This window comes from Berghia stephanieae, chromosome 2 (genome assembly GCF_034508935.2).
Source record: "Berghia stephanieae isolate SIO BIC M18660-M18661 chromosome 2, UCSD_Bste_1.3, whole genome shotgun sequence".
In the NCBI taxonomy this organism is placed as follows: Eukaryota; Metazoa; Mollusca; class Gastropoda; order Nudibranchia; family Aeolidiidae; genus Berghia; species Berghia stephanieae.
Genome location: NC_088361.1, coordinates 71,837,335 through 71,851,884, shown reverse-complemented (window position 1 = coordinate 71,851,884; position 14,550 = coordinate 71,837,335). Strand labels below are relative to the sequence as shown.

Below are 14,550 nucleotides of genomic sequence, written 5' to 3'. Positions count from 1 at the left end.
TGTTTACATCCACCCACCTTCTTACATCAACAATACATTTTTCAACAGATTTTTTTGGTAAATAAAAAATAACGAGGTTTTCAGGAATAGATACCGCTTTTATACATTTGTTTATCATCAGCGGAGTGTCTCTTCGTACTTACAGTACCAGTTTATTTAACCGAGCCCATCAATATCTCCAACCTCGTCTTTAGGTAAACTTACTAACGACGTATAGTGAAATTCATTTCTATACTGCCAACTTTTCCTGTTCCCTCGAAAAAATGACGGTATAGCAAGATTTACAGTGTAGGCCTATGGTAATTAAGTAGGCATGAGGTAGGCGTAAAAATATCTTTTTTTTTTTTAAATTGAGCTTTTATATAGCGCAATATCCATTAACGTGCTCAAAGCGCTTTACAAGGGGTCACTGGCCAACAGCAACATTTAACATGTAGGACGGTACATGACGCCTGTTACACCCCTTCCGCACTAGGACAGGAGTGTCCTGGGACCATAGAATTAAACGAGGTAAATTCCTTGCCTGGGACAGTCCTGTCCCAAATCTGTAACATATATAATTTAGAGAAACCTACCTCACCTATTGGGACGGGACAAAACAGTCCCGTTGTGTCCCAGGCCGTTGTGAAATGCTACAAAATCAACGGGACAGGACTGTCCCAGTCCCGTGTTCATATCGTTTGTGATAGTAGAAAAATATAACAGCCTTCCGCACTAGGACAAAAAAGTCCCAGACTTGGCGGCGTCGTGTCAAAGTTGCAATGCCTGTCTTTATTTTCTGCATCCCAACTACTACTACTACTACTACTACTACTACTACTACTACTACTACTACTACTACTGTTGCTTCTGCTGCTGCTAATGCCACTAATGTATTAATACCTACATCCCTTATATTTTATATTTATTTCCAATTCCATTGTATTTTTTTTCCAACAGTAGTCCACACTTTATTTTATTTCACTTTCTATACTGCATTACACAGTTCCTACCCCCCCCCCCCTCCCCTCTGTTGAATTAATTAATTACGCACCTTTTATAAATTTCTATTGCTCTGTTTTAATTCGCGCTTCCTCACAAAGTAGCATACAATTTCCTGCCCATCAATTTTTTGTTTATGCATCTTAACAACGCCACTACCACTTATCTCATTCGTCTGTAGTTTTTCATTCATCCTGTTTTGTTGATGAAGGGCAAACCCGAAACGTCCATTTTATATGTTTTTGTATATTACTTTTATTTATTTATTTATTTCAATTCTGAATATAAAAAAGCAAGAACAATTCAAAAAATAATTCTATGTGATGAAACCACGTACAGAATGCATAGCAACATAAACATTTTCGGCAATTTAAAAACGTATGTTTATAAATATAATTTAAGAAGTGTCACACTTTGTGACACAGCAGTAACGTGTCTATTCGGTAACTTGTGGGATCAATCATCTTTATCGTTTTTTATTTCGGGAATTCTCAATGAAAGTATTTTTAAGTAAGTCCTCCTGAGCCACTTGGGCTCATTGTAAGATAAATTAAGTCCTTTAGAGCCTTGTAGCCAATGGTGCAGGGGTTATCCCGGTTTCAATAGCGTGTAGCGGACAATTAACGTATTTGTTTGAAAACCTTTGAACAGGACGCTAGTCGATCGCAGATTACTATCCCAGCTTGACAGGTACCCTTTTACACCTGAATGGAGTGAGTGATTGGGGTAAATTTTCTTGCTCTAGGAAAGTACAAATTGGCTTCGGTCGGAATCGAACACAGAACCTCAGAGTCCAGACCATTCGGCCATCTTGCCTCCTAAGCTTATAAATCCGGAACTTATTAGCGTGTAGCAGACAGATAACAGTTTAAAATTTAAAAAAATAAAATTCCCTTTTTTCGTTCCATAGGGAAAATTTTTCTCGAGGTTCTATTCCAAGGGAAGACTGGAATAACCCAGGCGTCAGCCGCAATGCAGCGCCGCAAATTGAGCTAGGGCGAGGTATAAACCAGGCATCAGCCGCAGTGCAGCGCCGCAAATTGAGCTAGGGCGAGGTGACATACTCAAGGCCACACAGCGCATCAGCGGGTGATCGAACATATACCTTTCGGGTAAGAAGCAAAGACCGTACCACCCTGCTATGCTGACTTTCTATTATCCTCTTGAATGATGCTAGTCCGTCAAAGATTACTTTCATCAGCGAACTGGTACTCATTTGCACCTGGGTAAAGTGAGGTGATTCCAAGAAAGTTATTTTAAGATAAGATCGAAGATCACCATAGAGTCTATGGAATTGACCCTTGAGCAATCTTTGTTTCATTAAAGGATGCACCCAATATTGTTTTCTCTTTCCTTGTCTTTTTTTCCCCACGTAGTAAAGCACAGAAATATGCAACCTCTATTTCATCCATTACTAGTACAGTAGAACATGAAAGTAACGTACTCGGAAATAGCGAGAACTCGGAAATAGCGAGTAAAATCTAAATCCCCGTTTTTTTCTCTTATTTGAGTCAATAAAATTAGCATGCAAGTAGCGAGTATGAAAAAGAGGTCAACTCGGAAATAACGAGCATTTCCTGCCCCAGCCTAGGACTTGGAACGAAGTAAAGCAAAACACCAGACAAGGGCGATTTAAATATTTTTAGCCTAGCTTCTTTTCTTTTCTTATTTATCGTTACGAGTAATATTACATAGTAGCCTAGTCTAGAGTACATAATAGGCGAAACAAATTTGGGTGGGGGTGGGTGTGTGTGTTTGTGTGCGTGTGGGGGTCAATTATTCACCCAATGTGGTGCCGCGCGAGGTAAGCACTGGCAGCCACCATGCCAACATGCCTCACTTCGCAGCATCGGTCAGCGAGTCGCATTCGTTAACGAACGACACGATCAGCGAGAGAGGGGAGCGTGGAACCATCATTTCAGTGGGTCAGTGATTGAGTGATGCGCTTGCTTACCTCATCAAACATGCCTAGTGCATACAAACACTCGCACACACACATACATGAAATCTTGATGGAAATGGAAGGGGTGGATCAACTTCAAACTGTGGCCATCATTACGTAGTTAACGAAGGCCGTGTTCAACCCCGTCCTCACCCCACATTATCCACACACAGTCATTTGCACGCACGCGCGGCACACACACACACACACACACACACACACACACACACACACATTGTCTTTCCATATTTTTGTACGGCCGAGTGACCTTTCCTGGCAACTCGGGAATAGCGAGAACTCGGAAATAGCGAGTAATCAGGAGTGGACCCGTCGAACTCGCTATTTCCGAGTTCTACTGTAGTAGTAGTAGTATTAGTAGTAGTAGTAGTAGTAGTAGTAGTAGTAGTAGTAGTAGTAGTAGTAGTAGTAGTAGTAGAAGTAGTAGTAGTAGTAGTAGTAGTAGTAGTAGTAGTAGTAGTAGTAGTAGTAGTAGTAGTAGTAGTAGTAGTAGTAGTAGTAGTAGTAGCAACAGCAATAATATTACTCTTGCTTTAAGAATATTTCATGATTATATAAATCTTATGTAAAGAAATCTCATCGTACAGTGTAAAAAATCATTATCGTCATGTCGTATCTTATGTTGATTCATAAAATATGAATTATTTGAGCTGTACCAAGGACTTTTTTTTTTAATTATTAATCTATTATTCAATCTATTAAATAACTAATCTATTAATTAGAAGGTTTTACATTATTATTATCACCATTATAATTATTATTATTATTATTATTATTATTATTATTATTATTATTATTATTATTATTATTATTATTATTATTATTATGATGATGATGATGATGATGATGATGATGATGATGATGATGATGATGATGATGATGATGATGATTCTTATTATTATTATTATTATTAGTTTTATTATTATTATTATTATTATTATTATTATTATTAATTATTATTATTATTACTATTATTATCATTATTACTATCATTGTTTGCCTTGCTTTATTATTGATTTTATTTACTTGATTTGTTGATGAAAATATTATATTATTGTATGCGTTATATTGGCAATTGCCTACAAATAAACTTTTCAATCTTGATCTTGTAAAAAGAAAATTAATGCATTCGCGCAAGCGATACGCAAGGTGTGTCCTGGGACAGTCCTGTCCTAGTGCGGTACCCCTTTTGAATAGAAGGTTTCTTCAGTGGGACAGGACAAATTTGTGTTAGGGGTGTTAGGCGATATTACAATTTTTTCGGACAGAGACAACAATGTTAACGGCCAGGTACTAATTTTACACCTGAGTACGGTAAGAGAATGTGAGAAAAGAGCCTTCTCCAAGGACTCAACTATGCGCCGATCGAGATTCGAACCCAGAGCCTTCTGATCCGAAAGCGAGTGTCATACCACTAGACCACATCATGGTGCATTCTGGTGCAGTCTTCGCGAAATTCCGGTCCGGATCCAATTTATTTATCAGTCGCCAAGCGTGGCGGCTAGAGTATGTAAAGTCGAGAATTTCCACGGTTTCCTGCCACCATTGCTTCCCTCCTTCTGTCAGAGACTGAAGTAGTCTATCGGCTTCGTCCTGGGACTGCCCCATGGAATGGTGAGCACTCTTAACCAGCAGCCGGTTAAATCTGGTAATGTTCTCGGACTTGGGAGGAATAGCAGGGCAAACCTGCTCGATATATGAACTGAATTCCTCCCAGTTAGCTTTACTGAAGTTCCATCTGCAGAGTGGGAGAGACTACACCCCTCGGAATTTTCAGCCCCGCTGTGACAAAAACCGGCCTGTGCTGGCTATGCGGAGAGTCGCCAAGGACTGTCTGCTTCACCTGCCCTGCCACCCGAGCAGGCAGGCTTCAGGGAAGGGAGGTGCACCACGGAGCAGGTCATTGCCCTTACGGATATTATTGAGCACGGGTTCGAGAGAAAACAGCAAACAGGTGCTGTATTTATAGACCTATCAGCGGCGTACGATACGGTCTGGTGCGAAGGGTTGATGAACTTGCAAAAATCATAAGGTGCAAAAAGACCTTGAAGTTGTTCTCTTCGATCTTAGGGGAAAGGCAATTCCACGTCGCGCTGGGAGATGCCACTAGCAAAGTAAGGAAATTGAAGAATGGGGTTCCTCAGGGGTCGGTACTTGCGCCAATGTTGTTTAACGTTTACATTAGCGATATGCCAAACACTTCCTCCTTGAGGCTGGGATACGCGGACGACTGGGCACTCGTTACTCAGAGTAAAGTGTGGACCTGTCTCGAGAGCGTACTCAGCGAGGACGTCACCAGACTCAAATCCTACTTCGACAAGTGGTACCTGAAGATGAACACTTCAAAAACCGTGGCCACTGCATTTCACTTATGCAGTGCTTGGCACACCCGCAAACTGAATGTCCTAGTCGGGGACCAGCCAATCTCAAATGAGCCGCATCCAAAGTATTTAGGGGTGAAGTTGGATCGCAGCCTTACCTATCGGGTGCATCTCAAAGGGGTTGCCCGGAAGATAGAGAAGCGGAATAGTCTTCTGAGGAAGCTGGCGGGATCGAATTGGAGCGCTAGTCAAGCGCTCCTGAGAACGTCCGCCTTGGCACTAGATATGCTACTCCACCTTGCGCTCCAGTGTGGGGTAGAAGCAGAAACGTTGAGAAGGTGGATGTAAAACTTCGCAAGTCGATGCACATAGTGTCGGGAACGCTAGCAACAACCCCTAGAGAATGGGGCCCTATAATGGCAGCGATCCAGCCTCCCCGATGTCCGGAGGGAGACGATTATGGGAAACTGGCTGAGTAAGATCAAAGAGAGAGGGAATGGGGATACCCCTCTCATGCGCATAATGGACGGTGCCCCCGTTTCGAGCCGAAATAAGTCCCGGCAACCCTTGTACGCAGAATCCTTGACTACGGACAGAGCTGCACCTACGAGATGGAAGTAGGTTTGGACGAATTCAATCCCTCGTGGGGGCGGGGACCTACACTCCTCTAAGCTTGGTGAGAAGTTACCAGGCTTTGATACCAGTAAGAGGAGACACTGGGTAGCTGCGAATCGGCTTCGGTCGAGGAGCTGCCTAACGGCAAGTGCGTTACATCGGTGGGGTCTAACTACCTGTCCAATATGTCCACGCTGTGGGCAAGAACCCGAGACGGCAGAGCATCTAGTCGAAAGGTGTGTTGTGACAATGCTACCCGGTGGGTTCGCGACGGTGCACGAATGCAGACCGGACTTTGCTGATTGGGTCGATCGTCATAGTAGTGTGAACCATAAGAGGCTGCTGCTTCACCTGCAGCGCTTCACCGTACGTTCCCTTCGTGACGAGGGTGAGGCCAGGGGTATAATCCTTCTTATGGCGGGTGCCCCTAAAGGTACCCTTGGCTGTAGGACACACTAGGTGTAGATCGTTACAGTCCATCCAACAGTGAACTTGTCTACCTGCCTCATTGCAGTCTCGGTAGCCCCATTCGTGGTGGTGGCTATTAATTCTCCGAGACAGATGGAAGGATGGCTAACCACCGGTACCAGTAGTGTAGTCCAAGTCGCTCTAGGTGGTTTGTAGATGTGCAAATACAGCCCACCTACCTCCTCTATTCGCCCCATTGCTGTCCATTGCGCTCTCAATGACCCCAACCCCTCCTTCCTCGAAGTGTCCTCTCGCTTGACTACTGTATACTCTGGGATCTGGAATTGAGAAGATTGCGCGCCTGAATAAAGATGGGTCTCCTGTAATAGGAGGATATCAACGCCAGTAGCTTTGACAAAAGCTCATTAAAAAAAAAAAAAAAAAAAAAAAATTTTTCCATACTCTGGCTCTCGATATTGAGGGACAATATGTGCGTTTGGTCGCTAACCCTAGAATCGCATTTTCCAGTTGGCGGTGTGTTGGGACTTTGCTTGTTTATTTGTTTTGTTTTTAAGGGTTTTACGGCGCTTGCAACACATTTAGGTTATATCAGCGCCAGTAAAAAGGAAGAAAATGGGATAGTAAAATGTTATAGAATTACAATTAAAGCACCCAAGAAAAAGTAAGACATAGGGGAACTGGGGGACAAATAGGGATCAGATGTAGATTCCAAGAGCATACCACCAATGTACATAGTTTGAGATCACCTATAAGTCTCATCCAGACACAAGCACAAAATCCAACAAAGAGGAACACACTCAAATGCTTACATTATACATTGAAAATAACAAATTTAATAATACATAACAGAGAGATGATTTACAAGGAAAAAAAATATCATCTCCCAAAACAATAACTATGCATTTGACTGTTTCCCTCCCAGCTAGAACTCCGGCCAGGGCCAGGACAAAACCAAGTAATATCTTTGCTTATTTTCCCAATGTGTCGTCGACCCTGCCGACACGAACACGGTAGTATTTGGCAAGGCGGCCGACCACTTCGCCATTGATGAATCTGTAGGAGCTCCAAGAGGGAGGTTCTTAGGGTAACCTTAACTCAGCACTAATGCCCATCTGCTTAACCCAACGATGCAAGATCGCTTAGTTGGATGCCATAGCTGGTCTCCCTGAACGGGGTTGATCGTGCACATTTTTATTGACTGAGAAAGGTTTGTTTCGTTCAAGTATGTGTTCTATCGTCACACGTGCTAAAGTCTATACAAGTCACATCTTCTTCTTCTTTCATTTTTTCAAAAAGTCGCATCGGGGAACATCCGTCTGTTGTCAAAAATGTTCGGTTGGCCCAAACGAGAGTGTCCTAATTTGCCTAATTATTAACCCGGGGCACCATTGATTGAAGCAAACCCAAGATTAAGCGAAGGATACACAATTACAATGAGTAAATAATTAAATAGATATTTCGACTCCTTTTCTTAGTAAAGTACCCCAGCCAAGACGAGTGCAAACTCAACAGGTCTCATTCCAAGATAAGGACACTATTATGTTTTGTTTGTTTTTAAGTGTTTTACAGCGCTTGTAAAAGAAAGAAAATGGGATAGTTAAAACTTCTAGAATTACAATTAAATCACCCAAGAAAAGGTAAGATAAAGGGGAATTTGTTCAAATAGGAAACAGATGTAGATTCCAAGAGCACACTATCAAAGTACTTAGTTTGAGATCAATTAAATGTATCACCCAGACACAAGCACAGGCCCCAACGGATACACTCGAATGTTTACAAATCATAATATATAATATGTAAACAAAACAATACAGTGCATAACAATAACAGAGAGATGATTTACAAGGCAAAAAATATCATCTCCAAAAACTAACTCTACATTTGGCTGTTTCCCTCTAAGCCAGGAAACATTTGACTGTTTACCTTCCAGCCAGGGCCTGGACAAAACCAAGTAATCTCATCCCAAGACAAAGATAGAAAGCATGTTGGAAAACAGATAGAGGGGAATAGAAGACACAGTAAATGCCTCCCTGCCCACTATGGTAGAATATAATATGTAAACAAATCATAAGTGTAATACAGTACATGACAGAGATAAAAAATATCATCTCCCAAAACTAACTATACATTTGACTGTTTCCTTCCCAGTCAGGGTATCTGGCCAGGGTCAGGACAAAACCAAGTAAACTCATTCCAAGACAAAGACAGACAGCAAGTTGGAAAACAGATATAGGGAGATAGACAATACAGTATGCACCTCCCTGCCCACTATGGAAGGTCAGGAACCCCACCCAGAGGAAAATATTAGCTGTATTGCATTCTTAGACTCTTCTTAGAGGAAAGGACAAGTAATTGCAATACAACAACAACAACAACAACTACAACTACTACTAATAATAATAATAACAATAATAATAAAAACATTAAAATTATGCCTTTCCGCCACCATATCACAAGATATCGTCTCCTGGGCATTCCGCGAAGGAATGTAGATAATTCATCAAACATGATGTCTGATGTCAACAGGAATCACCCGTGTTGTCCAAGTGAGCAAATTGGGGGGGGGGGGGGGGGGGGGTTTAATAATCTTGATCGAGGAAAAAACTAAAGTGCCTGAAGCGGGGCTCGAACCCGGGACCTAGTGAAATGCCTTAACCACTCGGCCACCTCGCCCCTCAATAATAATAATAATAATAATAATAATAATAATAATAATAATAATAATAATAATAATAATAATAATAATAATATATAAAGAGAGAGAGAGAGAGAGAGAGAGAGAGAGAGAGAGAGAGAGAGAGAGAGAGAGAGAGAGAGAGAGAGAGAGAGAGAGAGAGAAGAAAGAAAGCGCTAAAGTTAATCCTTCCATCTGAGACCACCAGGAAGAAAGCAACGATCAAAAATATCACTAGAACGTCCACAAAGCCCGAATTTTCTAGGGCGGATCAGCTGATTGCAATGTATGCATCTTCAACTCTTTTTTTGAAGGGCAGAGAAGTTGCGACGTCACACCTTCGACTCTTCCGGCTTTAAATTCTTTGGAAGTGTGTATGTAACTAATCCTTCGGAAGACTAATAATGAATATGTTCCATAATGAATCAGAAGACGGGATAACTATTTTAGTAGCAGGATGTAGATTCTAAAAATTATGGGACGTAAAAGAGAGAAGATGGATGATCTTTATTGACGACCATCAAATTTTTAGACTAGAAAATAAGGTGTCATCACTCTCAAACCAGAAAATCAAATACTCAAGGTATGTATCCAGTCCTCCGGAAGAGTGCTTTTACACTTCCAATGAGATTGGAACTACTGTAGTTTTTTGACATCACACGTTGTTCTCTATTTCAGTGATATTAGATTTCATTAAAGTGTGAGGTTGATTACTACGATATGAATACAGAGTAGATATCGGTATCTAGTCACTTTTATCATTGTTTGTTTTTTTCCGAAGAAAGAATAGTCAGCTTGTTTCATTGACTCTTTTGTACATTTTTTTTTTTTAACGGACCACGGTAACTGATGAGATTTATTATAGAAACTTTTCCTGATGATCTATCTTGCATATGAGGTGAAGTATTGCCCTTTTTTATCACAAAAATCGATTTGTACATGTAATGGCGGAAAATAAACGTGACAACCTGGCAATTGCAGTCTATTCTAAAACGAGACCATTTCAAACAATTTCAACGTTTAAAAGGAATTAATCGGGTGAATGACATAAGTTTTAGGTTAGCCATCGTCAGGAGATGGCTCCTTTTATCGTAACAATATCTAAAATAACAACAATTGTAAAGCCATCCGAGCATTTTAAAAAATTGAAAAAGAGAATAAAGAAGCAATTAAGGTAAAACATCAGCGACTTAAACTTAAACCCAGTGCTCTGTATGAAAGGGATATGCCTGCACATAACAATTTTAACAATATTTTACAAACGGAAAGAGTGGCCAAGTTTGTCTTGTTTGTATAATTTTATAGTATAGTCTTGATGACACTATGAGTTGCAGATCAAAATTTGGCGCCAAGAGAGGACAAGTTCAGCAAGACAACAAAACCAGATCTCCAGAGCAATCGATCTGTGTGCCTGATCAGAGACCATTAAAAAAGTCAAATGAAAATATAACACTAGATTCCCACCAAAAAGGATTACCCAAATTATTACGGCCTATCAATAACTTGCATCATGACCTAGCACTTGCATCTCGTTTGTCGCAGACCCCGCAAAACACGATCCGGATTTTGGCATTTTTTCAGTAAAAAGTAATTTTTAAAAAACAAAATAAAAATAATAATAATAATAATAATAATAATAATAATAATAATAATAATAATAATAATAATAATAATAATAATATTAATAATAATAATAATAATAATAATAATAATAATAATAATAAATAATAATATAATAATAATAATAATAATAATAATAATAAAATAACAATAATAATAATAATAATAATAATAATAATAATAATAATAATAATAATAATAATAATAATAATAATAATAATAATAATAAAGGAAGAAAACAAAAACAAAAAGAAAAAAACTGTATCGGCAATGATGTTTAGGAGTTTTATTTGTAACAAATAGATGTGTTTTATTATTTACAGGGGTTACATTCCCATACACAGTTTTATTTTATAGTTTGTTTGTTTTCTTAGGTGTAATATTAAAATCCATAATGGCATAATTCAAGTCAAGAAAATGGATCAACCATACATAATGTGGCATGTATTGATAATAATGAATTCTTTTTGTATCGAACTGCAACAACTTCACATTATCCGTTGTTTTTTATTGTTCTGGAAAGCTCAAAGAGCCTGTAATTATAATTACATTTAGCAAAATGCGCAGTTATCTTATGAGTGGTTTCAATTGTCAACACCAGGCTAAACAAGACAAATAGTTAAATAAAATGTTCACTACCCCTTGCTACTAATTTGTCAAAACAGCCGTATAATAATAAAACATAATTTGACATATAATTTTCATTTTCTTAAAAGCCAACTTCGAACCAAAATGCTTTACTTAATTGGTAAGGGTGAACATGTTAATCTGTATGACAAACTACGTTGTAGACCGATATGAGACAAAAATGGCATATTTTCATAATTCCAATTGTTAAAGCATAAAGAGGAAAAAAAGCGTAGACATATCATCCACAAATATTCTAGGTTACTCAAACTACCACCTGTAAAATCTATTCATAATTCATATCACAGATATTTGCTTCCATTTGCAAAACCAGGAAAATAAACTTGTTTGAAAAATATCCTGTACAACTGTTACGGTCAATGCATTTTTCTTTCCTATTTCCTTTATAATCAAGGGAAGGGAAGGTCATGTTTCTATAAGTTTCTTAGCAATATAATCATGATAGGTGGGAAAATGTTCTTAATATTTGCTCTTAGAAGATGAAAAGCGCCGGCAACGCTGTAGGCCATAGTAGTGATTGATAGGACAGCTTTCTTCATTACAGGTCTAAGAAACACCAGAGAGGGTAAGACAAAGCAGGTGTCAGCAGCAATGTTTGTATAAATGCCAAAAGAGATATTATACTCAAATGCATAACATAGCATATTAATACTCTATGTAAAGAGGATAGATGATTCACTTTTTAAAAAAAACATTTCTCACTCCCACAACAAAGAAGTACGTATACATATAAAAATCTGACTGTTATCATTTGTGCAAAAGTCAGTGACCAAGAATAATTCAGAAAGTAGGGATCACGCATTGGTGTAAGATAAAGATCTGGACAAGTGTGTATGAAAGTTGCCGGTAGTCAAGGTAGACTGAATTTTTGGGATGGTTTTGTCCTCGTATCTTTCATTCTTGCTTTGTCTGGCACCTTTCATACACATTTGTTCAGATCTAAATAATTCCTGGGGGCAAAAAGTCAAGAAGACGAAAAATATAGGACAAAGAAAATATTTAAAAAATAAGAGACAGGAATGGAGATATTCTCTGTCTCAGAATAAAGCAATTTGCAATTGTCCTATTTAGATGCTAGTACTAGCAAATAAGCACAGTTATAAGTTATACGATACCGTCAACAGACGGGAGGAATGGGCAGACATTTGTCATCGAAGAGTGCGGGCAGCCAACGTCAAAGAGGATGATGCTGGATAGTAAGTAAGTAAGTAAGCTAGCACATGGTAGAATCCAATCCAATCCAATCCATACTGTTGCAGTTTCATTACTGAAGATAGACGCAGCATTTATGCGGTGCGGGATGATGTCAGCTATGTCTGTGTATCACAAGAATTATGTCATCCTGCGACAGAAATGTTTTCTAACCGATTGGTAAATTTTTCATAACTGTCAGAATTTCTCAAGTTGCCGGGGAGGGAATTCTATAACCTTATCATACTTGGGGGAAAAGGACTGAATGTGTTGATTCACTTGGGAGAGGGAACTAACAGATTTTAAATTCTCTTTAGAGGGGTGTCTATAAGTAAATGATCTGGAAAAATAATGTCTTTAAATAAAAAGATTTCAGACTTAGTCCAAGTTTTCTTTGATACGAAGTGTTTAGCATGTACCTCCAATCTAGATATTTAATTTACAATAACAAATAATAAATATATGGTATAGAATCTTGTAAAATTTAAATTACATTTGCAAATTGTTTTAGATTACACCAGCATCAATGAAAAAGAAGAATACATGACACACACAACCGTTAGAATGTTCAGTAGTGCCTGTAACACGACGCAAAAAAAAAAGAAAAAAAAAAAAAGAAGAGGATTAGACAAAGACAACTACAGCAAGGTAAGAATGGAGAATACAACCGACAGCAATATTACAGCAAGCCTAGCATGAAACAACACAAAATCTAATACCTATGCCTGTTCCATATCCCTTGTTAACTGGGAGGGGTGGGGTGGGGGAGGGAGGGGTGGTGACAAATTCAAATGATGTCCCACACACACCCAAACAAAATCAAAAAGTCTTTCAACAAGAATTAATATCATCGGTCACAATAAAAAATAATAAAACATACACTCACATATAACTGTCCACCTCTCTAGAAATCATTCAAAATCTGGACAGACGAAATCAGCTCCCTCCAGAGCAAGTTGCAATAGGAGCAATGGATTTAAGAAGATAGATGAGACTCATCAGGAAATTAGGCAGACTGTAATATTGATAATATCTAAATACCCAAGAAAAAAAACTTAATTTACATTTGGCTATCAAATGCTATTATTATTATTATTATTATTATTATTATTTTTTTTTTTTTTTTTTTTTTTTTTTTAATTATTATTATTATTATTTTTTTAATTTATTTATTTTTTAAAATGCTATTTCATCAAACATTGAGTTCAAATGTGAAAAAAAAAACAAAAAACAAAACCGATTATGTAACAGTATGTGAATCGTTACTATGATACAAAACCTGTAGTAATAAACAGTCCCCTGATTCAAAAACCATTAAAACAACAAAACTAGTTATTGACATATGAAAATAAAATACTGCCCCAGTGGCTGATAAAAAGACGGCGATTGCCGTTAGCTTTCTGCCTCTGTCTGTGAGTTAGAATGGGATGCTCGTGATGCTTGTTGGTCTTCTGGTTCTTCAAAATCACAAATGATCCTGTTAGCCTGACGAAGGAATTGTTGCTGCTTGTAGTAAATCTTCATTACTCCTTTGATAGCAATAAAGGCTATACCTCCCTGATGATTAAAAAAAAAAATCACATTGAAACAAAACAAAACAAAAAAAAAACAAAAAAAAAACAAAACAAAAAAACAACAAGCAAAACAAAACAATAAAAACTAACAGATACTGCGCTTTAATTCATTTCTCAATTATTAGCAGAATCTAGATGGTCTTAAAGCACAAATCTCATATTTTGAAAATTCATGAGTTATAATTGAAATTACATGAGGAGATTTTTTAAAATTTGTATTGTAATAAATTATACAAGCCTACCGACCATAATTGTTCTTGAGGTAAACTAAGCCTTTTAATAAAAATCTCCTCCTCATTCATAGAAGTCTTCTAATCTATTACACTAAAACAGGTTTATTTGTTTATAGCAATGGTCAGTATTCTTTTAAATCTAATCAATGTTCACAATAGTCTTTTGGCCATCGTACACTTCCTATCCCCTCTCCCTGGCGGACTTTCACCACTATGTTTAATTGAAAAGAGTAATTCTCAATGTACAAAATCCCACTTGTTATGCTGTTATGTTATTTTGAAAAGAAAAGAAAAGAAAATAGGG

At 38.1% G+C, this 14,550-nt stretch overlaps 1 protein-coding gene across 2 annotated transcripts in view; it reads right to left on the bottom strand.

Annotated features, from left to right (window-relative positions):
* Positions 1 to 10,866: 10,866 nt before the first annotated feature.
* The window catches only part of LOC144965479 (E3 ubiquitin-protein ligase MARCHF5-like), a 55,182-nt gene continuing 51,498 nt past the window's right edge, over positions 10,867 to 14,550 (bottom strand). For both annotated transcript variants that reach the window (XM_078900859.1, XM_078900858.1), the window contains one exon: positions 10,867 to 13,996. In XM_078900859.1, coding sequence (XP_078756985.1) covers positions 13,832 to 13,996 — 165 coding nt within the window. In that variant the 3' untranslated portion in view covers positions 10,867 to 13,831. The remainder of the gene's footprint in view (positions 13,997 to 14,550) is intronic.